At 41.3% G+C, this 26,312-nt stretch overlaps 1 protein-coding gene across 2 annotated transcripts in view; it reads right to left on the reverse strand.

The window, feature by feature from the left end:
* The window catches only part of fbxl2 (F-box and leucine-rich repeat protein 2), a 221,297-nt gene that overhangs the window by 127,361 nt on the left and 67,624 nt on the right, over positions 1-26,312 (reverse strand). For both annotated transcript variants that reach the window (XM_041190237.1, XM_041190238.1), the window contains 2 exons: positions 19,219-19,293; positions 413-507 (listed from right to left, as the gene is read on the reverse strand). In XM_041190237.1, coding sequence (XP_041046171.1) covers positions 413-507; positions 19,219-19,293 — 170 coding nt within the window. The remainder of the gene's footprint in view (positions 1-412; positions 508-19,218; positions 19,294-26,312) is intronic.

Here is a 26,312-nt window from a genome sequence, read left to right on the forward strand (position 1 = left end):
TCTGTGGCATTCGAAAAAGAGGGAGACATTGCAAATCAGGTTTTTAAAAAAAATTTTAACAGGCAAAAGGCTACAATATTTCAACGTTCTTTTTGTGATGCAAATTTTACTCCTCTTGCTCCAGTCCCTGCTAAGCAGAGAGCCAGGAGAGAGGAGAGGCACTCAAAATCAGCAATTACTCAGCAACACTACTACTTCATAATCATGATTACTTCAAATGTATTATGGAATAGAATTTGTTTTACATGCAGTTGGCTCCTATTAAAAAAATTTTAGTAGGAGGCAAAATCTGTCAGGAAGTTCTATCAATAACCACTTTCAAAACTGCTGTCTATTTTTCCCCCCCAAGTAAAATCATGTGTCATTTTTGGTATATGTGGATACTAATCACCAATTTTAAAAGACAACTTACTTAAGAGAAGCATCACCAATGCTAAGACACCCCCGCAGGCTAAGTTGACGTAGGAATCCTCCACATCGTTTAGAAATGTTTTCCACTACACGACCCTATAGTCAGAGGTAGAAAGGTGAGTACTGCTGATGTCAAACAAAAACACAGCCCTTCCTCAAAAAACTGAATGGGTTTCAAAAAAAATATATAAAATTGCACAGTATTTCAGTAAGCAATGATTCAACCAGAATGAAGAAGTCACGCTGAAAACAGTCAGGTCTGGCAGTGTTAACAATTCAGGTTGATGATCCTTTTCCAGACCTGCTGAATATTTCCTGTATTTTCTGTTTCATTTCAAATTTCCAGGATCAACAGTATTTTGCTCTTGAAGTAATCATAAGGTAGAGGGACCTGGCCCAACTGATCTGTGCCATGTTTATTTATTGCTTCTAAAATATACAAAGCTGGCTCATAGTAACTAACTTTGAAAGTTTTATCAAATCACACTTGCAAGTAAAGTATTTTTTCTAAATATAGATGGATTAATCTGCCCCCTACAGGTTGTGTTGAAAATCCAAAAAAGTTTTGTGCAAAACTGTTCTGTTAAATTCAACAACACAACAAAGCTGGCAAGCACAGAATAGTTTTTTTTTCACAAAGTGGTTTTTCCTTGATTGGTAAAATGAACCTGCTCAATTAAGGAAATATCCATTGTTTTGCCTGTAAATCAAAAGGGTATCAAATTTTATTTGTAAATCTAGAAATCAAATTCCCTCATGCCCAGGAAACCAAATGCTATATTAATTTAGCCGTCACCATATTACCATGTTAATTCGGATATAGTCTTTGTTGATGTGATGTAGGCTTCTGCAGTGGCACTGAAGTGCAGAAATTTTTAATGGCCAAACTTGATCCAATGAGCCGTCAGTAACACCAGCTACGTTTACAGACTGGGTTACGCACATAAGAATTCACCCAATTGACCAACTCATGTCTTTTGTCTAGCAAGATATAGGCTTTGCCAAACTTAACATGGTTGTAGACCACCTCAGGAAAGGAAACCTATAGCATGACACGAAGAGGGATCTGCTATCAAATAAATACACATTTGTAAGTTCCAAGAGAGTGGACCAAATTAATCCAAATTCTTTCAAACTATTCTTGCAGAGCTCCACATCGAAATGAAGTTACGGAGCTCACAGGAAAGACTACAACGAACCTTTATTCGTGTTAAGATCCTCAAAATTTGGGAACATAGTCACTAATCAATTACATGATAAGCAGATTTAAGATTGAATAAAATTTACAGCACAGAAACAAGCCATTTAGCCCAACTGATCTGTGCCATGTTTATGCTCTTCATGACTGTCCTGCCACCTACTTCATTTAACATCATTGGCATACCCTTCTGTTCCTTTCCCCCTCATGCAATTAACTAGTTTCCAATCAGAGGTTCCATCTGCCTCCCTCCCTGTTTAAAATCCCACAGCATTATTTCCAAGAACAGCAGAACTTTGCCAAATAAAACTAGTTATCCCTCAAACAATATCTGCTAAAACTAAAGATCTTGTCATCATTATGCTGTTGCATGTGGGACCTTGCTGTGCGCACATGAGCTGTATGCTTCCTGCATTACAACAGTAACAATTCAAAAGCACTTAACTGGCTGTCAAGTGCTTTGGCACATTGAGGTTGTGAAAGGTACTATATAAATGCAAGTTTGTTCTATCTTTCCTCTTAAACGCATCTACATTCTTCGGTTCAAATACTCAAGTTGCACTCGCGCTTGAATGCCTTGTTGTGTTTATTAGTAATATAACCCCTACTTTTGGAGTTCCCTCATAAATGGAAATATTATCTCTAGGTCTATCCTATATAACCGCTTCATAATTTTAAAGACTTCCACTAGGTACTTTGCATCCGTGTTTACCAAGATGACTTGCCAAAGGCATGATCAACAAGGAGGCTGTCTAGTTACCGTGTGAGAAAAATAGATAAACAGGTGTATTTGGCAGTACCTAAAGTAGGTAAGTCACCCTGATCCGATGGGACACATCTTATGTTGTTGAGGGAATGGTGGAAATCGCAGAGGTGTGGCACAGTCATTAATTCCTTCTTAGATTCAGGATGGTGTCAACAGAAGGAAGATTGCAAATGTTTCACTCTTACTCAAAAAAAAAGAGGGAGAAGGATAAACCTGACAATTACATGCCAGTCAGTTTAATGGTGGTAGGGAAGCCTTTAGAAACAGTAATCTGGGAGAAAGTTAACAGCCACTTGGACATTCACGGGCTTATAAAGGAGAACCACCACAAATTTGTTAAGGGCAAATCATTTTTGATTAACTTGTAGAGCTTTTCCTGAAGTAATACAGGGTGGTTGTTATGACCGATGCAGTTGGCAAAGCGGAGTTATTTAAAAATCCCAGAGGAAACTTTAAACAATTGCCATAACACTTAAAGTTGTGGGTTATGTTTGAGATGCGATCTAAATTCAGGAATCAGACCATCAGTTCTCGAGGTTTTACATTAAACTAAAGGAAACATTTTAATAATTCACACAAGTTAAAAACATATATAGACATAGCTACAAGTTACTACTATCGTAACTTTTAACAAATTCCCAAACTAACCTCCATTAAGGCAACAGCAACCATAGACTTAACCAAACACCAGGCAAAGCATTTTCACCTCATGAATCCAAAATAAGGTTCTTTTCACTTGGTTCCTGTGGAGCCAGTTGGAGGCTTGCAGCTGCCTTTTGATCTTACATTGCCTCTGCTCTGCACACCCGAAAACTACTGAAGTTATACCTGCCACTACTGATCGAATTCAAATTTTCAATGTCTCACCAGCCTCTTTGAACTTCACCTTTTAACAATGAAACTCCTTTCATAGTACCAATTTTATTAGTAACATAGACATATTGCTTGGTAGCTTCTGGATAGGTGTCAGTTTTCACCCTACGTATTGAATGCTCTATTCAAAAAAATGCAAATGCACAGTCTCTTACATATCAAAACCAGTACCCATCAAAGCACCCAGACTAGCTAGCTTTAATCCAATTAAGACACACCCACTAACTAAACCTCTATTTTAAAAGAAAAATATTTTCCAATAATATTATATACATTAATAGCTTCATGACAATGGTTGATGGCAGTGCTGTTGATGTGTGTATAGTCTTCCCAAGGTATTTGATAAGGAACCACATATTAGGTTTATTAGAAAAAGTGCGGAAAAATGGGGAAAGGGGACATGGAGACAAAACAGCAGCATGGAGACAAAATTGGCTAAGGGATCAAACACAATTGTGGTACATGGCTTTTTTTTGGGAACACACACCCAGGAAGAGAGAGAGAGGGAGAGACAGACACCTTTCAAGGTTCTGTACTAGGACCAATGTTATTTTTATCTATATTATATGACTTGGACTTGAGGGTACAAGCACAACTGAGAAACCTGAAGATGATACGAAACTTGGAAACGTTAGCAAACAGTAAAGAAGATAGTGCTAAACTTCAAGTGGACATAGACAGGCTGGTGGAATGGACAAACTTACGGCATATGAAATTCACCACAGGTAAGTGGAAAGTCATACTTTTTGGTAGCAAGAATGAGGAGAGGCAACGTATTGAATTTTTCCACAAGCACCTGAAAGCCGAATTCGGAACTATTTCCGGGCCGAGTCCATGCATTTCAGTTATGTGTGCCTAGCTTACTTTTATGGGAGGCAGCCAATCAGTAACACACCTCTACACAACCCAATTAGGAGCTGCCGGGAGTATACAGACATTGGAGGAGCTTAAGGGAGAGCTGGTTGACAAAATCACCAGGAAAGGTAAGCGGTGATCAGGCAGATGGAGAGCATGAGGGTCTCACAAGATGGAGGTACTTATCCAATAGTCCAAAAACTAAGGGCCAGAACTGTCAGGGTCTTCAGACTGCAGAGGAAACATCTCCAGATGAATGCACTTAGCTGTGGATGCGCCAGATACAACCTTTCTGCACTTGTATGTATAGTTATAAAACTCATTGGGAGTAGTAGGGTTTATTAATTATAAATCAATTAAAAAATAATAATGAATCAGTTGACATAATAAAAACAGCAGGGCAGTTGATGTGTTGCAACTGCAGGATTGGAGAGTTCCTAGGCACCAATGCGGCCCAAGGCAAACACATCCACAGTAAATGTCAGCAGCTTGAGGAGCTTTGGCTCAGAGTCATTGAGCTGGAGGCCAAGCTGCAGACACTGCGATGCATCAGGGAGGGGGAAATTTACCTGGACACTTTATTCCAGGAGGGTGGTCATACCCCTTAGGTTATGGTCTTCTGATTTGGTCAGTGGTCAGGGACAGGAGGGTGAGACTGCATGTGAGGCAGGTAAGGGGATCAAGAAGATAGAGGTGGAGGAGCCTCAGCCCTTGAAATTGTCCAATAGGTTGGAGATACTTACAAAACAAAAACAGAATTACCTGGAAAAACTCAGCAGGTCTGGCAGCATTAGCGGAGAAGAAAAGAGTCGACATTTCGAGTCCTCATGACCCATCAACAGAACTGAGTGAATATTAGGAGAGGGGTGAAATATAAGCTGGTTTAAGGTGGGGGGGAGTTGTAGGGACAAGCAAGCAGTGATAGGAGCAGATAATCAAAAGATGTCACAGACAGAAGAACAAAAAGGTGTTGAAGGTGGTGATATTATCTAAACGAATGTACTAATTAAGAATGGATGGCAGGACACTCAAGGTACAGCTCTAGTGGGGGTGGGGTGGAAAGACTAACAGGGCATAAAAGATATAGATTTAAAAATAATGGAAATAGGTGGGAAAAGAAAAATCTATATAAATTATTGGAAAAAACAAAAGGAAGGGGGAAGAAATGGAAAGGGGGTGGGGATGGAGGAGGGAGTTCAAGATCTAAAATTGTTTAATTCAATATTCAGTCTAGAAGGCTGTAAAGTGCCTATTCGGAAAATGAGGTGCTGTTCCTCCAGTTTGCGTTGGGCTTCACTGGAACAATGCAGCAAGCCAAGGACAGACATGTGGGCAAGAGAGCAGGGTGGAGTGTTAAAATGGCAAGCGACAGGGAGGTTTGGGTCAATCTTGCGGACAGACCGCAGGTGTTCTGCAAAGTGGTCACCCAGTTTGCATTTGGTCTCTCCAATGTAGAGGAGACCGCATTGGGAGCAACGAATGCAGTAGACTAAGTTAGGGGAAATGCAAGTGAAATGCTGTTTCACTTGAAAGGAGTGTTTGGGCCCTTGGACGGTGAGGAGAGAGGAAGTGAAGGGGCAGGTGTTGCATCTTTTGTATGGGTATGGAGAGGTGCCATAGGTGGGGATTGAGGAGTAGGGGGTGATGGAGGAGTGGACCAGGGTGTCATGGAGGGAACAATGCCTACGGAATTCCGCCGGGGGGTGGGGGGGTGAAGGGAAGATGTGTTTGGTGGTGGCATCATGCTGGAGTTGACGGAAATGGTGGAGGATGATCCTTTGAATGCGGAGGCTGCTGGGGTGATAAGTGAGGACAAGGGGGACCCTTTCATGTTTCTGGGAGGGAGAAGGCGTGAGGGCGGATGCGCGGGAGATGGGCCAGACACGGTTGAGGGCCCTGTCAACGACCGTGGGTGGAAAAACTCGGTTAAGGAAGAAGGAGGACATGTCAGAGGAACTGTTTTTGAAGGTGGCATCATCAGAACAGATGCGACGGAGGCGAAGGAACTGAGAGAATGGGATGGAGTCCTTACAGGGTGTGAGGAGCTGTAGTTGAGGTAGCTGTGGGAGTCAGTAGACTTGTAATGGATATTGGTGGACAGTCTATCACCAGTAATTGAGACAGAGAAGTCAAGGAAGGGAAGGGAAGTATCAGAGATGGACCATGTGAAAATGATGGAGGGGTGGAGATTGGAAGGAAAATTAATAAATTTTTCCAGGTCCCGACGAGAGCATGAAGCAGCATTGAAGTAATCATCAATGTACCAGAGAAACAGTTGTGGGAGGGGGCCGGAGAAGGACTGGAACAAGGAATGTTCCACATACCCCATGTGTGGCAGTACAGTGGTATACAGTCAGTAGGGAGTTGCCCTGGGAGTGCTCAACTTTGACTCTGGGCTCCATGAGTCTCATGGCACCAATGACATAGGTAGGACTAGAAAAAAGGTTCTCCTTAGGGATTATAAGCAACTAGGGGCTAAATTAAAAAGCAGATCTCAAAGGTAATCATCTCTGGATTATTACCTGAACCACAAGCAAATTGGAACAGGGCAAATAAGACTGTAGAGTTAAATACGTGGCTCAAAGATTGGTCTGGGAGAAATGGGTTTTGATGCATGGGGGAGGGGCACACCAGTTCTGGGGAAAGTGGGAGCTCTATTGTTTGGATGGTCTTCATCTGAACCACGTTGGGACTAGTGTTCTGGTGAATCATATAACTCGGGTGGTAGAGATGGTTTTAATCTAAATAGGTGGTGGGGAGGGATCACGTGAGGGGAGTTGTAGTAAATAAAAGGGTATTAACAAGATACTAGAGCAGGACAGAGATTTGGGTAAAGATAATTCGTGTGTGGGAGGAAGGGACAGAGTGTACAAACCTAAGCTTGTGCCAGCAGATATAGCTAGAGATTGCAAAAATGGCAAAAAGACAGAGTTAAAGTCTGTATCTGAAAGTGCACAGCATTAATAACAAAATGGATGAATTGTTAAGCACAGATAGAAATTAATACTTATGCCCTGATAGTCATCACGGAGATATGGCTGCAGAATGACCAAGGCTGGGACCTAAATATTAAGAAATATTTGACATTTTGAAAAGTTAAGTTAGGAAAAGGTGGCAGCATAGCTGTTAATTAAGGATGTCATTAGTACACTATTGCGAGATGACCTTAATTCAAAAAAGCAAGTTGTAAAATGAGTTTGGTTAGAGTTAAGAAATAGGAAAGTAAGAGGTCACTTGGACTAGTTTATAGGCCCACTAACAGTTGTCACACTGTATGAGAGTATACAAGATGAAATAGATGCGGCATGTAAGAAAGGTACTGCGATAATCACGGGTGACGTTAATCTACATGTAGGTTGGACAAAGCAAATTGGCAAAGGAATGAGTTCTTAAGTGTGTGTGGGGGACAATTTCTTGGCGCAGTATGTTCTAGGGCCAATTGGGGAGCAGCCAATTACAGATCTGGTAAAGAACAATGAGAAAGGATTAATCAATAACCTCATGGTAAAGGAGCCTTTTGGTGCCAGCGATCATAACATGACAGAATTTCATGAACAATTAAAGATGCAGCGGCAGACTTTTAAGACGTTATTTAACAGCTCTCAGCAAAGATTTATCCCAGTGAGAAAGACTCTTTCAGAAGGATGCCATGGCTGAATCAGGAAGTTAAAGGGTAGTGTCAAATTGAAAGAAACATTGTACAAATCTCCCAAAATTAATGGCAGGTCGGGAGATTGGACAGATTTTGAGAATCAGCAAAGAATGGCTAAAAAAATAAAGTGGGAGGGAGAAAGAAGAGTATGAGAGAAAGCTAGCTAGTAACATTAAAAACAGATACTAAGAGTTTCAAGTATTTAAATAGGAAAAGAGTAACTAAAGCTAGTATTGGTCCTTCAGAGAATGAGTCTGTGTAAATGCTAATGGAAACAAGAAAATTGTGGAGTCGTTTACCAGGTATTTCGTGTCTGTCTTCACTGTAGAAGACTTAGAGAACTTGACTTACAAGTATCTTTGGGAAAAGGTGAACGGGAATGAGGGGCTTAAAACAAGCACCATCACTAGGGAAAAGGTGCTTGGAAAACTATTAGACCTAAAGCCTGACAAGTCCCCAGGACCAGGTCTGCATCTCCAGTTCTTAAAAAAAGTCTGCAGAGATAGTAGATGTATTGGTTATAATCATTCAAAATTCCTTAGATTGGAAGGGTCCCAGTAGATTGGAAGATAGCTAATATAACACCTTTATTCAAGAAAGGATGGAGACAGAAAGCAGGAAACTACAGGCCATTTAGCTGAACATCTGTCATAGGGAAATTGCTAGAATCCATCATCAAAGAGGTTATAGCAGGATACTTAGAAAATCATAATGGGACCAGGCAGAGTCAACATGAGTTTGCAAAAGGGAAATAGTGTTTAATTAATTTATTAGGAGTTCTTTGAGGATGTAACAAACAAGGTGGATAAAGGGGAACCTGTGATGTGGTATACTTGGATTTCCAAAAGGCATTTGATAAGGTGCCACATCAAAAGGTTACTGCACAAGCTAACAGCGCATTGTGTAGGGTGCAACATATTAACATGGATAAAGGATTGGTTAGCTAACAGGAAGCAGATAGTAGGGATAAATAGGTCTTTTTCGGGTTGGCAAGCTGTAACTAGAGAAGTGCCACAGGGATCACTGCTGGGGCCTCAACTATTTACAATCTACATCTATGATTTGAAGGGACTGCATGCATCGCAGCTAAATTTGCCAATGGCACCAAGATAGGTAGGAAAGCAAGTTGTCATGAGAAGGTAGTGTGTCTACAAAGACAGATTAAATAAATGGGCAAAGAATTTGGCAGATGGAGTATAATGTGGGAAAATGTGAACTTGTCCACTTTGGCAGGAAGACTATTGTATTATTAAAGCAGTATATTATTTGAATGGAAAGAGACTGCAGAACTCTACAGTACAGAGGGATCTGAACGCCTTGGTGCTGAATCCCAACAAGTTATTATGCAAGTATAGCAAGTGATTAGGAAGGCAAATGGAGCGTTGACATTTATTGCAAGGGGAGCGGCATTTAAAAGTAGGGAGGGTTTACTGCAGCTGTACATGGCATTGAGAGACCAGATCTGGGATATGGTGTACAGTTTTGGTCTCCTTATTTGAAAAAAGATGCAATTGCATTAGAAGCAGCAGAGAGAAGGTTCACTTGGCTGATCCCTGGGATGAAAGGATTATCCTATGAAGAAAGGTTGAACAAGTTGGGCCTATACTCAATGGAATTTAGAAGAATGAGGGGTGATCTTATTGAAATATACAAGATCCTGAGAGGGCTTGACAGGGTAAATACCGGAGGATGTTTCCATTTGTGGGGGAATCTAGAGCTAGAGGATATAGTTTGAGAATAAGAGGTCTGTCTCCCTTTTAAGATGGGGATGAGGAAAATTTTTCTCTCTCAGAAGAATTAGTGTGTGGAATTCGCTTCCCCAGAAAGCAGTGGACGCTGGGTCATTGAACTTATTCAAGATTGAGTTTGACGGACTTTTGATAGACAAGGGAATCAAGGGTTATTGTGGAGGGTGGGGGTGGAGACAGGAAAGTGGAATGAGAGCACAACCAGACTAGCCAAGACCTTATTAAATAGCACAGCAGGTTCAATGCACTGAGTGGCCTACTCCTGCTCCTAAGTTCTATGTTCCTATGTTTATGTATGAATGTGTGAATCCGACCTCCTGCTGTGAAGCCACCTCAGATGTGTTGCTGGGCAGTTAACAGTGTAGGACCCTTTAGTAATTTTTCACTGAAGAACAAAAATTGATGTAAATTGCCCTTTCAAATACCTTAATTAGCTACTGTAGCAACTTGAGGCATAAGGGACCTTTAAGACACATATTGTAATGTAAGGTCACATGATATTATTGTCACATAGCAGAGTAGCGCATGCTATCTCTACATGGGAGTTCTTAGGTTAGTCACTGAGGAATGAAGAGAGTTTTTATGTGATTGAGAATAAAAGTATGCTGTTTATTTAAGCAACAACCTCCTGATGTTCCCCCGACGCGGTCACCCCAAACAATGTGTGCCACCTGGATCCTTTAGCCCCAGCAAGCCAAAGGGCACTGGATCCAACAGCTACACACTGCTGTGAGGCAGGTGACCACTGCCTTTGGGAGGCCACCTCTGGGAAAAGAGCACAGATGTAGCAACAAATGTCCAACCCAACACGCTGCATTCAAAATTTCCACATGCCTGCCTCCGCAGGGCTGGGAAAATTCCAATCAGTATGTGCTGAAACAGTACAACTTTAAAAAGGAGGCGCAAGACAGCAGAGACCTGGGGGTGATTGTGCACAAATCTCTGAAGGTGGCAGGGCAGATGAAGAAAGGAATTTATCAAATATATGGAACCCTGGGCTTTATAAATAGAAGCAAAGAGTGCATAGGCTAGGAAGTTATGCAAAACCTATATAAAACATGGACCAGCTGGGGCTCAGTTTGTGTCCAATTATGAGCACCATACATTTGGAAGGCCATGAAGGCTTTGGAGAGGTGCAAATGAGAATTATTGTAATGGTTCCAGGGATGAGGGATTAATGTTTTGTGGATAGGCTGGAGAAGCCGAGGTTGCCCTCCTTTGAGCCAAGAAGATCTGATAGAAGTATTTGAAACTATGAAGGATTTAGATAAAGTAAAGAAAGATAAACTGTTTCTAAAGGGTGAAGGGTTGATAGCCAGAGGGCTTAAGGTAACTGGCAAAACAACCAGAGACTGCATGAGGAAAAGACTTTATGCAATGAGTAGTTAGGATTTGGAATGCACTGCCTGATAGAGTGCAAGATAGAGATTCAATAGAAGCATTCAAAAGGTAACTGAATAAACATGAAGGAAGAAAATTGCAGAAATATGAACAGTACGGGGGTGGTACAAAGATGTTTTTTGAAAGAACCAACATAAACTTGCTGGGCTCAATGGCTTCCTTCGGTGGGGTACTATTTTACGATCTTATAGATCACCCTTCAACCTTCTCTTTTCTAGAGAAAAGCAATTCAGCCTGTTCAGTCTTTCTGAATAGTTATAAACTCAGTTCAAGGGGAGGTGGTGGCATAGTGGTAATGTCACTGAACTAGTATTCCAGAGCCCAGGCTAATACTCTGGGGACACAGGAGCAAATCCACCATGGCAGCTCATCTCAGTAATAATGATCATGAAACGATTATCATAAAAGCCCATCTGGCTAATGTCCTTTAAGGAAAGGAACCTGCCAGCCTTACCTGGTCTGGCCTACATGTGACTCCAGGCCCACAGCAATGTGGTTGACTCCAAACTGCCTTACAAAATGGCCTAATAAGCCACTCAGTTGTATCAAACTGCTACAGAGTCAAAAAGGAATGAAACCAAACAGAGCACCTGGCATTGACCTAGGCACTAGAAATTACAACGACACATCCAGCACCGACAATCCTGCAAAGTCCTCCTTACTAACACCCAGGGGCTTTGTGCCAAAATTGGGACAGCTGTCCCATAGATTAGTCAAGCAACAGCCTGACAGTCATCCTCACGGAATCACACCTTATGGACAATTTCCCAGACACCACCATCATCATCCTTGAGTATGTCCTCCCTCACCAACAGCACATACCCACCAGAAGTGGCAGCACAGTGGTATACAGTCAGTAGGGAGTTGCCCTGGGAGTCCTCAACTTTGACTCTGGGCTCCATGAGTCTCATGGCATCAAGTCGAACATGGGCAAGGAAACCTCCTGCTGGTTTCCACCTACCGCCACCACCTTCAGCTGATCAATTAGTACTCCTCCATATTGAACATCACTTGGAGGAAACAAAGTGTGGCAAGGGTGTAGAATGTACTCTGGGTGGGGGACTTCAATGTCCATCACCAAAAGTGGTTCAGTAGCACCACGACTGACCAAGCTGGCCAAGTCTTAAAAGACATAGATCTGCGGCAGTGGCGAGGGAATCAACAAGGAGGGAAAAACCTCCTTGTCCTCATTCTCACCAGCCTGCCCATTGCAGATGCATCTGTCCATGACAGGATTGGTAGGAGTGATCACTGCACAGGCCTTGTGGAGACGAAGTCCCATCGTCACATTGAGGATACCCTCCATCCTATTGTGTGGCACTACCACTGTACTAAATGGAGTAATTTTGAACAGATCACACAACTCAAATTTGCACATATATGAGGCACTGTGTGTCATCAGCAGCAGCAGAATTGTACTCAACCACAATCTGTAAACTCTTGGCTCAGGATATCCCCCACTCTGCCATTACCATCAAGCTAGGGGATCAACCCTGATTCAAAGAAGAATGCAGGACAGCATGCCAGAAGCAGCACCAGGCATTCCTAAACAGAGGTGTTAACCTGGTGAAGCTTCAACACAGGATGACTTGAATCAAACAGAGTAAGCAGCATGTAATAGACAGCTGAGCAATCCCACAACCATGATTCAGGTCTAAGCTCTGCAGTCCAGCCACATCCAGTTGCAAACAGTAGCGGACAGTTAAACAACTACTTGGAGGTGGTTTCACAAAATATCTCCATCCTCAATGATGGGAGAGCCCAGCACATCAGTGCAAAAGAGAAGGCTGAAGCATAAGCATAAGCAAACATCTTCAGCCAGAAGTGCCGACTGGATGATCCATCTCAGCCTCCTTCCGAAGACCCCAGCTTCACAGATGCCAGGTCCTCAGCCAATTCGATTCATTCCACATGCCATCAAGAAATGGCTGAAGGATACTGCAAAGGCTCCGGGCCCTGATAATCTTATGGCAATTGTACTGAAGACTTATGCTCCAAATCTAGCCATATCACTGTCCCAGTATAGCTACAGCACTGGCATTTACCTGAAAATGTGGACAATTTCTCAACTATGTACAAACAGCAGGAAAAATCCAACTAGAACAATTAATGGAATGTTGTAGCTTATTGCAAGGGAAATAGAATATAAAAATAAGGAAGTTTTGCTTCAGTTGTACCTGGTATTGGTGAGACCATAAGTGGAGTACTGTGTATGGTTTTGGTCTCCTTATTTAAGAAAGGATACAATTGTGTTAGAAACAGTTCAGAAAAGGTTCACATGACTGATTCCTGGGATGAAAGGGTTATCTTATGAGGAAAGGTTAAAAGAATGAGAGGTTTTCATATTGAAACACAAGATCCTGAGAGGACTTGATAGGTGGATGCTGAGAGGATGTTTCCCATTATGAGAGAGACTAGAATTAGGAAAGACAGTTTTAAAAATAAGGGGCCTCCCTTTTAAGATGAGGAGAAACTTTTTCCCTGAGAACCATTAGTCTGTGGAACTTTTCTTGCCAGTGAGCAGTGGAAGCAGGGTCATTGAATATTTTCAAAGCTGAGTTCGATAGCTTTTTGATCGACAATGGAGTCAAAGGTTATAGGGGGTGGTGAGGAAAGTTGAGGCTGTAATCACACCAGCCATGATCTTATCAAATAGAGGAGCAGGCTCAAGGGGCCGAATGACCTACGCCACCTCATTCGTATGTTCTTTTATTTATTATATATAAAAAATATATACATATGTTTGTTTATATAACGAAATGCTTGAAAGAATGAGTGTCATTTAATGTAATTGACCTGCATTTTGCATGGAGAATAAAAGGTAAGGCTAAAAGTGTTCATGGTCATCAGGCAGAAAATCAGGCAGTGACTTCTGGCATCTGCGCATTCATATTTAAAAATGGAAACCTAGAAGTTGTTGTAAGGGATACCTCGCCTCTACACAATGTGCTAATACAACCCTACTGATAGCCTTGACAATGAAAGACATGCAGTGGCATGAAATTGGAGCACTTGTCCATGGTTCCCCATTAGGTCACCAAAAGATTTAGGACTGATGCATTCAGAAGAAATGGTCATTTATAATGTTGTGATGATAATTACTGACAAGCAATCTCTGTGGTCCTGAAAACTAAATTTTACAATTGTGTGGGGTCTCATTCCTTGAAAGGTTAATTTGTTTTGGAAACCTTTTTTAAAAAGTATATATTTTTAAACTTTGTCTGCCTCTTAATCCCATCAATACTCCTCAATCTTTATTCCGTTTTGTGTGATTTGCATGATTTGAATTTATTGGATACTTGCTGGCTTGGATTTTATAGCTGCAAAATTTGGCTCTGTAGTGCTGCTGGTATCAGTGCCATGGAAGCTCAAAAAGCAAAGTTAGCTGCTATGCTGCTTCCGTTCACTTGGTACACCATGCATGTAAGGGTGCTAGCAGGGGCATGCCATGCATGTGCTGCAAGCATGCAGATTGAGCAGATCGTAATGCCACTCAGTGACAAACAGAGGCTTGATGCCCTCTCTTAAACACTCCCAGCATTCGGCTACACAAGGGAACCCCGCCAGCGCTGCTTAGAGATCAGCATGGGACTTTCAGTGAGATGCTTTTTGTCTGTCTTTTGCTATTGAAAAGTCCTGTGTTCAGCTTTGTTTGTGTTGAAGGGGGGGGGGGGGGGAGGGGTTCTTTTAAAAAAAAGTAATCAGAAGGGAGTGTTGTTGGACTTCTACAGGGAGTGCAGAGGACTTGAAAGTCTGCTAGCCCTAATGAGGGCTATAGGCCAACAAGGATATGGATCACTGGCTCCAGAAAGGGGAAGCTCTGTGCAGGAGGAGGAGAAACGGGGGCTCTTAGTTGAAGGCTATTCACACCTAGGGTCTTCAGAGAGCACTTCTTCCTCTGCCTCAGCTAAGAGCAGGGCCTGAAGTAGCTATGTTTCCCCAAGTAGGGGGTCATTGAACTGTACTGCCTCCTCCAAGCAGAACTATTGTTGCACAGCAGGGTGAGGACTGTACTTCCAGTGGCCCTCAATTTCTTCTAGGTGGTGATTTACATGTACTACTTTAGTTAGGATACTGTATTTGCTGCTCATGATGTGATTTCCTCCACAAACACAGATTGGGTGACCGCTTTGCATAATGCCTCTATTCAGTCTGCAAGCGTGACCCTGAGCTTCTGGTGGCCTGCCATTATAATTCTCCATTTTGCTGTCATGCTGATATCTCTGCCCATGACCTATTGCACTGATCATTTTTTGTTTCTTTGTTTCTTTTCTTGCCCCATCACTATTTTCTTTGGTCCTGTGTATGGTGTGGCAGGTTTAATTGCCAAAGGGAAATTTAGCCAAGCTAGCAAAATGATTTGCAGTTTGTATTTTTATTACGAGAATGTACGTGCACTGAAGTCAGAACCACATTTGGAGATTTTAAATATTAAAACATTTATTAACAAAAGAAAAAAAATCTTAAGCACACACAAGATTATAGTTACACAGTTAAGTTTAGCCTTATAACATTTCTACTTAGCTAGACTCCCAAATAAACACCCTTCTCCCAGGCACCAGTCCAAATAGATACTTAATCTATGAAACATCCAGTAATATTACCACAAAGCAACTACTGTTGCTACAGGGCGGTATTTCGCAACTTCTCTCTAGCTCTCAGTCGACAATGGAAATTCCAAGGTTTTTAACAAAATCTTGCCTTCTAGAACACGCCAGTCAGTGGCAAGTTTCACACTGTAATGCATGCCACAATCATTGAGGTGAGCAGATTGCACAACATTTTGTGGGCTGCCTGCCTGACCTCAACAAGTCCAGAGGGTAATTGTGCAGCACAATTCCTGCTCCCACCAATGTCCCTTATTCAATTTTTAGCCCTGCGTTTGTTAGAGTATTCCTCGATCTAGAAGAATTGAAGATCCTTGCTGTTTCCTGATCTACTCCCACATTCCACAGATTCCCTGCAGAGGGTGCTCCACTGGGTTAAATGTTGAATTAGAGTAATTTTTCACTCAAAAGTCTGTAAAAACTGTGGACAGCCATCAGCGAATAGAGCAACTAATGTCATTCCTTCACCACTGAGCACAAAATCCAGCCCAGTATCTGAAGGATTGTGCTGTCTGATGTTAAACAATGAAAACTTCTTGCTGTTGTTAAAATGTTTATTTTCCTGTTCATGTAATTTCTAGTTCCCAGTTAAATTCCTTGCATTGTGACATCAGGTTTTTAGTGCTCCATTTCACTGCATTGAAAGCTGACCTGATGCTTCACAGTGTCCAAAGCTCACATTCCAGCTCATGAACCTGGAGCCAAAGCCCCTCGATCTGCAGACATGGTTGCACTGGATCACACTAGTGCCCACCAGCTTCCACATGCTACAGCTGCAACACAACACCTGCCCTGCCATCTTTATGATGTTTAAATTAACCAATTCAGTTCCAAGTTTAGAAATATAACTCAACTGTTGTCTGCAGTTTAACTAGTTATGTAATACTTATCTCGCTGGTTCTGGTTTAAACTACTGCCTGCATTTAGAGGGGTAAAATCTTAAAAACTCACCAATCAGCTACTTGCTCACCTAGTTAAAACCTCGAACACTCAAATTCTGGAGACTGAAAAGATGATATAAAAAGCAGCATCTCCTTCCCGCTCTATGTCAATCAAGGAATATGGGGAGTGTCCAGGAAACTAGACCGATGCAGAAGATCAGCTATGACCTTATTGAATGACAAAGCAGGCTCAAAGAGCTGTATTGTCGTCTCCTGCTCCTACATCTTATGTTATTTTTTAATGTGGCACTTATTTCAACTCCTCTATGCAAGCTGGCTCACGTTAACTCTAATAAAAACAAAATACTGCAAATGCTGGAAACCTGAAATAGAAACAACATGCTGGAAATACTCAGCAGGTCTGGCAGCATTTGTGGAGAGAGAAACAGAGTTAACATTGAATTGAATATGATTCTTGTTCATTCAAGTGCCATTTTCAACTCAAACTGTTATCTATTTCTTTCTCCACAGATGATGCCAGATGGCTGAGTACTTCCTGCACTGTTTCTTTTCCCCACATTAACTCATCCATCCTCTCCCTGTTCACATTAACTCTTGGCTCCCTATGCCTAGTCTCTAAGCTTCCCAGTTCCTTTAATGCTATCAATCCCCTTATTTTAATACTAGAACTCATCTTTCTCCCCTTGAATGCTGCTCCAAGATTCCCCATCCCCATTCCATTGAGTCTAAAGCAATATACCTACTTTCAACTCCCTTTACGTTTCCACAGCAATTTATAAGTCCTGAGGAGACTATTTAGCCTATTATAATCGGTAACAACTTTGTTAGACAGTCCAAAACTAATCCCTGCTCTTCTTAAAGCACTGCAATTTGCTCTGCTCCAAATATATATCAACTTTTCCCATGAAAGATGCCTCAAATGCTCAATTGTAAAGTACTACATGGTCCAACAATCTTTTGTTTAATTTCTCCAAACCTCCCTTTTTAATCTATTTTAAACCAATGTGTGTACTTGCATGTTCGAGCTTGAAGGCTTTATTATCCTTAATATAATGGACCACCCAAAACCACACACTGCACTTCTTTACACTTCTATTCTGTTCCCATTTATAAAACCCAAAATACTGTTTTTCTTTATAGCTTCATCTACCTGCACGCTCAATTCAGGGAATTATGTATTTGAGACTTAGAGCTTCTATTGATCCACACCCTTCAGCATCCTTCTATTGAGCTCCCAAGGTATATTAGCTCACTTTTGGAAGTTAAATTGCATGTGCCACCTGTCTGCCTATTCTAACTTGATTATTCTCTTTTTAAAAAAAAAAATCCTCTTTACAGTTTACCAAATCCATGCCTGAGAGCACCAAGTTTCATATCATGGTCCCCATGCACAAGTCCAAATAAACTACAAGCATAGATACACATCAAGAACAAAAACAGATGCAGCACAGACCCATGGTACACAAATCTGCTTCTCCAAGCTAAATAACAACCATTAACCATAATGCTCTGCTTCTTGTCCATCAACCATCTTTATATCCACGCTGTTGTAAATCTTTTATGGCTGACATTTTTTTTTAAAATACCTCTTCAAGATGAAACTCCATCAGCACAGAATTATTCATGATTATATCACAGCAGGTTAATTGTTTCAGCGAAATCTATGCTTACATGAGCCATACAACTAAACCCCCCAAGTTAAGTCACTGTGTGACTGTACTGCCAAGGCTGAATGGGCTCAAGATGAATACTTAATAAATTTGAGCATTGACTGAAATATCCCAAACCCTTCTCTACAATGTGCAAACTAATATATGACATGGTTCTTGGCATTACTTCTGAAAGAGATATTTGCCTGCAGATCATTTTAAATTGGGCCTGCAGTTTCCTTTCTGAAAAAATAGAATGCAGGATGTTTTATGAGGGACACCGTTACTGGAAAGATCAAAACAACCATAGGGTCACAACAGGCCCTCAGGACGAGTTAAAGGTAGATTTCACACTTCTTTAAGTCATGCAGCACTGTGGGACAACAAAAGCAAGAATTGTGGCTGTTGATCACTGATAATCAGTGAAGATTTTAAAATCTGGCGCCAGTATGAATAGAAGATAATTTAATCAAAGGACATCCAGCAAAGCAGTAAGCATGTGCAGGTTGGTAACCGAAAACATGAAAAAACAAACTGACTGAAGTTACTGTTAACTAGAAAATAAAATGACTCCAAAATTAAGGAATACTTTATAAAGCTACAGAGCTCCCAGTAAAAGGGAATCCTAAAAATATAAAGATGTAGATTGTAAATTCATTGAACAAACTGCGAGAATATTTCATGTATGCAAGTTAATTAATAAAATTACTGACAATTACAAGAGGAAACAAAAACTAAACAATGTGGCTCAGAGCAAAGCCCTTCTGTGCAATTTGGATGGGTCAACTGTCTATCCAAGATGGCTCCAGCATGGACAGTGCTTTTTTTCCCCTCCCTCTCTGCTACCATCTGATGGAAATGCAAAAAATTCATTTAAATGTGGAAATTGGACTCAAAAGGAGTCTACAGATTTAGGTCCAAAACTGAGTTCTGGATTAATGGATGGTTGCTAAAATGACGAAAGGCCACAAACACATAGGCCATGATAAATTTGAGTCAGAAGAGCCCTAAAATGTGAAGCCACTGCTCAGGTGATTTACTAAAATATATTTAAATAACAAGTTATGCATTTCATCATTTGTATTACCAATCCTATAACTTTGAATGAAGCTTACTGTAGCATGAATAATGCAATGATAAATATTTTGCTCCTTACCTCTATGTCTGTCTGGAAATTAAACAAGTCAATCCTCTGCCAGTTGCTGCCATCCAATGCCAGGATATTCCATGCCTGTAAAATAGTTGATAACAGCAATTAAAGCATCCTTGCCAGTGTTGCATCAATGTCAAAATAAGTAGATCTCATGGGTGCTCCAACACCTGATTTCTGATGGTCAAGCATCTTGCAAAATATGTTTAAGATGCAAACAACTGCTCTTCCCTCTCCGAAGCTCAATTTTTTCATTTTTGCTTATTCTCTCACAGTAGGCTTGAAGTATTTCCTTAAAATGCAAATACTTGGAACTTTGCTTTCTCCTAACTCAAAATTTCATCCTTAAATATTTTCAAGTACAGTACAATGATAGTGGAATGCCTTGACGTGTCAGAATATGCAAAGTTCTTGAAACTTGTTGGTGTAGAACTGCCTAAGGAGGTATTTCCTATGGCTATGTTTCCAATTACTGCTATGATCTGGGTATCACTAATCGAGCAACAGGCTGGATGGCTCTGGCTGCAGTGACCAAGGTCAGCATCAAGGCATTCGAAATATCTTAAGATGGAAAAAAATCCCACATATTATTAGCTTTTTTGAGAGATTTAAGCTCTGTTCTTACATTTTTGACCTTTACTTGCTTCTTTCATGTCAGTTACTTCTAAATGTTATGTACGACAAAAACTACAACTTTTATGGAGAAATTTTGTACATTAGAAAGATGAATGCATCAGAAGAGTTGAACTCTCCAGTTTTTAATTACTCAGTTGAGGTGATGTAGCTTATAGTAGTGCACTCTGGATATGGTAGTTCCACAACATCAGGGTGAAATAACCAAGCTACAGTATCTTTCTTACTCAAGCACACAAAATTTGTTCACAACAGCTCCAAGTTCCAGCAGCTAAGCCCACGTGAAATTTTCAACTGAAGTCCCAAGCACCAGAAGGCAACCTATGCAGCAGAAATTCCTTGCTAGCATTTCTAATATCATCCTACATTGCTTTTTTCTGATTTAGTGGCTGTTTTTGGGAATTACACAATGTGCATGTGTTTGTAATGTTATTTCCAGCTATAATGAAGCAATACAGAGGTTCTAAGAAATTGAGAATTTGATTGTCTTTGTGGTATGTTTCATGATGATGCCTAATCATAAGATTGTAGATTGTGGCTGAATACAATTCTGCTGCTGCTGATGGCGCACAGCACCTCATGGCTGCCCATTTGGAGTTGCTAGATCTATTTAAGATCTATCCCATTTAGCACAGTGGTAGCGCCACACAACACGATGGAGTGTATCCTCAATGTGAAGACAGGATTTTGACTCCACAAGGACCATGTGGTGGTCAATGCTAGCAATACAGTCATGGACCGATGCATCTGCAGCAGATAGGCTGGTGAGGACAAAGTCAAGAATTTTTTTCTCCCTTGTAGGTTCTCTCATGATTTGACCCAGACCCAATCTAGCAGCTATGTCCTTCAGGACTTGACCAGCTCAACCAATAGAGGTATTACCAAGCCACTCCTAGGTGATAGTCATTGAAATCCCCCAACCAGAGTATGTTTTGTGCTGTTGGCACTCTCAATGTTTCTTCCAATTGGTCCAACATGGAATAGTACTCATTCATCAGCTGAGGGGACAATGGGCAGTAGGTGGGAATCAGCAGGAGGTTTCCTTACCCATGTTTGACTTGATGCCATAAGGCTTCATGGAGTCTGGGCTCCATGTTGAGGATTCCCACAGCAACTCCCTCCCCACTGCATACCACTGTGCTGCCATCTCTGGTATGTCTATCCTGCCAGTGGGACAGGACACACCCAGGGATGGTGATGGTGTCTGGGACATTGCCTCTAAACTATGATTTGACGAGCATGTCTATTTCAGGCTGCTGATGGGACAACCCTTGCAATTTTGGCACAAGCCCCCAGATGTTAGTAAGGAGGGCCCAAGATGTTGCTTGACCTGTTTAGTATTTCTACATTTTTGGTTTTTATTTCATATTTCCAGCATGCAGATTATTTTGCTGTTCTTCTTTACTCAATGGACATGATGTAGACCTCATTGTCAAAGTGCAAAGAATACAGAACTAGATGAAAGACTTTCAATAGACATTCCCTCCCTAACTGAAGTTAGATTTAGTAATAAAAGCACAATGTGGAATAAGAAAGAGACCATTTTGTTTGCCTTTTGTTCCTTCCAATTCTTGACACCCAGTCAGTGCCACAAGAATTCCTTACATTTCTTAGGTGAAATAATTAATCACTCAGCAAAATTATCAAGGCAAAACTACAAAATTTCTTTGACCAAAATAATCACATTATAATGGCAAGATTCCCAGGGAATTATAAAAACATCATTCCTATTTCCCTATATTCGACCTTTTTTGGGTTTTTTTCCTCCTCCCCCCAAATTACTTCACTATATTGTTTTGACATGAAAGTGACAACACATATGGCAGTGCACTTGTGCTTGGAGATAAACAGGCACAAGGCAGGGATATCTGAGAAAAGGTACAAAGGAGGACACGAACCAATGAATCTGTGAATAAATTATTGAAGGTTTTAGTGCAGTAATGAGGTTACCTAGAAATGATCATTGACTGGATTGGATGTGTCCTTTTTAATAGACAGCACATACCTGGACAATTTTCCATCTTGTTGGGAAATTGCCAGTGTTGCAGCTGTACTAGAGCAGCTTGTCTCAGGGCGCCGCTAGTACTGGATCACATGCCTACAATACTCTAACTAGATGTTGTCAGGGCCCCTAGCCTTTGCTGCATCCAGTGCTTTCAGTGGAGTGAATTGAAATGGCTAAAGACTGACATCTTTGATGCTGGGAACCTTAGGAGGTGGTTGAGATTGATCACCTACTCGGCTGTTCTGGCTGAAGATTGTTGCAAATGCTTCAACCTGGCTTTATGTGCTGGACTCCCCTATCACTGAGGTTGGGGATATTTGTGGTGTCTCCTTCTCTAGTTAATTGTTTAATTGTTTATTACTGTTCATGACAGCGGGACTACAGAGCCTAGGTCTGATCCGTTGATTGTGGGATCTTTTAGCTCCGTCTCATACTGCTTCTGCTGTTTGGCATGATTGTAGTGTCCACCTGTTTGACCAAGCTTTTGGTCATCTGACCTAATTTGTATGCAGCTTGGTGTATGATAATACTCCTGTGAATGGCATGTTTTGCTCTGTTGAGGGCATTCTTGTATAAATTCAAGTTGTATTTTATGTGATGAAGAACCCCCATTCATCTCTGCAATCCTTGGTTAGGTTATGATTAATCTCCTGAGACAAAACTGCATAACACTTCTTGTTGGAATATTGTAATCCTAAAATAAATCAATTCCTCTCTCTTTTAGGAAGGAGTAACAGCCACTAACCTAAATCAAAATTGTATTCAAGTCTGATTTATCCTAATTTACCTAATCAGAATTTTCTTCAATGCCCTCAGGATGTCTCATGTGACTTTTAGGAGGATTTGTAAGGAATAAGTAGAGCCTGCATAAAATATTGCATGTACTTTTTGCAAATTTTCTCCCCCTTCTTCCCTGAAACTACTTTCCTTTTTGGTGAGGCCTGTTCCAAGTTTATCATTACCACTCTGGTATACCTGCCAAATGAATTCTTTGTACATGAGGCCAACTGCAAATTTTTGACAGGCTATATTACTGGAAGGTATGATGCCTGAACTAGATTGGATGTTCTGATGTCCATAAGTTAATTGTTTAATTGTTCACCACTATTCATGATGGCAGGACTACAGAGCCTAGGTCTGATCTGTTGATTGTGGGGTTTTTTTTTTTGAGAGCAATGATTGTCTTGCAACTTGTGGTAACATTGTTTGCTTATTCTGCCACCATCTTAGTTGAGTCAAAGCCAATTTTATTTCCCCCAGCTGCTACTTTGGCTGAGATCAGCTATTTGATCCCATCCTGAGAATTGAGTTTGGGATATAGTGGTATAATTGATTTGAGGCTACTTTATAGATTGTGGTCCCAGTTACGACCACAGCTGATATTTTCTGAGCAAGCCAGATCCCAAAGGGAAACCTGTCTTACTGATCATAACCTTTTGTTTGGCATTTTAAAAATGAGGAAAAGCTACTGATACCTGAAGCATAGAACTCCAGTAACACCTTTAGGATTTTAAAATATTAAAAGATTTACTAATGAGAAAAAAACCTAAGCAAACATCAGATTAAAGTTACCCAATTAAAACAATCTTGCAGAACATTCCCCCAAACAAAAAACCCCACTTGGCCTGCTTCAGAACACACAAGTGAACTACTTGGTAACAGCTTCCTTTGGATTTTTAAGTATCCAGTAAAAATCCAGTAATATTACCCCAAAGCAAAAATTTTAGTAAAAGCATACCACACGACTTCACAAACGCTTCCACTCTGCTGAGGAAATGCAAGAAAGTTCAGAAAACAAACCGCTTTCTGAAACAAGGACTTTTCTGGTTTGACTGGATGGCGGTTTCAAATTTTACACTTTCTTTCAGCGCAGAGTTGGTCTCAGGGCATCTCCCCAACACAACCACAACTCAGCTCAACATCTTTCCTTAAAATATCCTTTTTGCCTTTCATCTCAGATTCCATTGTCCTCAGCACCTCTTTGAACTCAACTTCTCCAAAGTATAACAAAAGTTCCATGTTTTCCTATTGCTTCCACTTTTGGGTAAAATAAAATTTAATAGCCTTCCCTTGTTTACTTATGAAACATTTAGAAGTTGTAAAAGTCCTTCAAACTCCCCTATGAAATTTAACAGTTGAAAAGTCAAGTCCCTACCCATCTCCTAATGCAATTTTAAAAAACCCAATCTATTTACTCGTAAAGCCGACTTCACCATAGCCTCTCATTACAAATGCATGCATCTAGCACCTTTACCCTTCTATCTATCAACTTTCACAGACAAGCTGTCTCTATTAACTTCCCCCAGTTTAATTAATCATGCACGTACACCTACCTACCTTACACATCCTTCTTTACAGAATACCACCATATTCCCAAAGCAACCATCTTCACAGTCCCTAATAGAGAAACCATGAATGCCTGACTAATAGCTATATTCAATGATTCTAAATATGTCTTGAATAACTGTGGTGATACTCCTGATCTAACAAAATTTAACATGGTGGTGTGAATAGCATGGAGGCCAGCTTGAGTTAGTGAAGTAAACTGTCGAAACTGTTCTAAGTTATTTGAGTGAGGGAATTCAGTGTAATGAGCAAAGAGATGATCTAGTCATGAGAAACGGTCCCAGAGAAGGAGAGACAGACAATAAGACCGCAGAATTGAAGTCTTGAGGCAATAATTAGTTAAGCAGGTAGTTGATTGCTTGGTGAGTTTTATGTTTTTCTCTCTCTGAACTGGGGCAATAGTTTAATCTAGGGCTGGGGTGATAAGTGCTGTATTAAATCTATAGCTTATTTAGTTAAGCCACTTAATATAGCTACAAATAATCATCGAGTGATATTTCAAAATCAAGAACCCAAAAGATAGTAGAGATGGCAGGGCAGGTAATGTGTTGAAGCTGGAAGATGTAGGAGCTGGTTGACAGAGTGTGATCCACAGCAGCCACATCTGCAGTAAGTGTCTGCAGCTTGAGGAACATTGGCTCAGAATTGACGAACTGGAGTCTGAGCTTTATATATACTGCGATGCCTCAGAGGGAGAAAGTTACCTGGATGCTTTATTCTAGATGCAGTCATGCCCCTTAGGTTAAGTGCTTCAGATTTGGTCTGTGGACACAGACAGGATGATGTGATTACAAGTGAGGCAGGTACGGAGATTCAGGAGGTAGCAGTGGAGGAGCCTCAGCCCTTGCATTTGTCCAACAGGTTCAAGGTTCTTGCAGCCTGCATGGACAACAGCAGGGGCTACAGGGAAGATGAGCAGCCTAACCATAGGACCAAGGTACAAGAGACTATATAAGTGGGGGGGGGGGGGCAAAAAATAACGTACTAGTAGAGGACAGCATAGTTATGGGGATAAATACTGTTCTCTGCAGCCGAGAGCGAGTCCCAAAGGCTGTGTTGCCTGCCTAGTGGCAGAGTTAACAATATGTTCTTGGGGAGAGAAAGGAGGCAATGGCGTAGTGGTATTGTTGCTAGACTAGTAATCCAGAAATCCAGGGTAATGCTCTGGGGACCCGGGTTCGAATCCCAGCATGACAGATGGTGGAATTTCAATTAAATAAAAATCTGGAATTAAAAATCCAATGATGGCCATGACCACTGTCGATTGTTGTAAAAACCCATCTGGTTCACTAATGCCCTTTAGGGAAAGAAATCTGTTGGTCTGATCTACATCTGACTCCAGACCCACAGCAATGTGTGGTTGACTCTTAAATGCCCTCTGAGCACTCAGTTGTAACTAACCATTACAAAGACACAAAAGATAAATGAAACCGGATGGACCACCCAGCATTGACTGGAAACAACAACAGCAATCTTAGCCCTGTCTACCCTGCAAAAGTCTTCCTTACTAACATCTGGGGGCTAGTGCCAAAATTGGGAGAGCTGTCTCACAGACTAGTCAAGCACCATCCTGACAGTCATCCTCATGGAATCAGACACCACCATCCCTGGGTATGTCCTGTCCCACCGGCAGGACAAACCGAGCAGAGGTGGCTGCACAGTGGTATACAGTCTGGAGGTTGTTGGGAGTCCTCAACATCAGCTCCGGACCCCATGAAGTCTCACTGCATCAGGTTAAGCATGGGCAAGGAAACCTCCTGCTGATTACCACGTACCACCCACCCTCAGCTGATGCATCAGTGCTCCTCCATGTTGAACATCACTTGGAGGAAACACTAAGAGTGGCAAGGGTGCAGAATGTACTCTGGGTGGGGGACTTCAATGTCCATCACCGAGTGTGGCTGGATAGCACCACTACTGACCGAGCTGGTCAAGTCCTAAATGACATAGCTGCTAGACTGGGTCTGTGGCAGGTGGTGAAGGGATCAACAAGTAGGAAAAGCATACTTGACCTCATCCTCACCAACCTGCCTGCCGCAGATGCATCTGTCCATGACAGTATTGGTAGGAATGACCACTGCACAGTCAGTCATTGTGGAGACAAAGTCCTGCCTTC

Source organism: Carcharodon carcharias, chromosome 6 (genome assembly GCF_017639515.1).
Source record: "Carcharodon carcharias isolate sCarCar2 chromosome 6, sCarCar2.pri, whole genome shotgun sequence".
Taxonomy (NCBI): Eukaryota; Metazoa; Chordata; class Chondrichthyes; order Lamniformes; family Lamnidae; genus Carcharodon; species Carcharodon carcharias.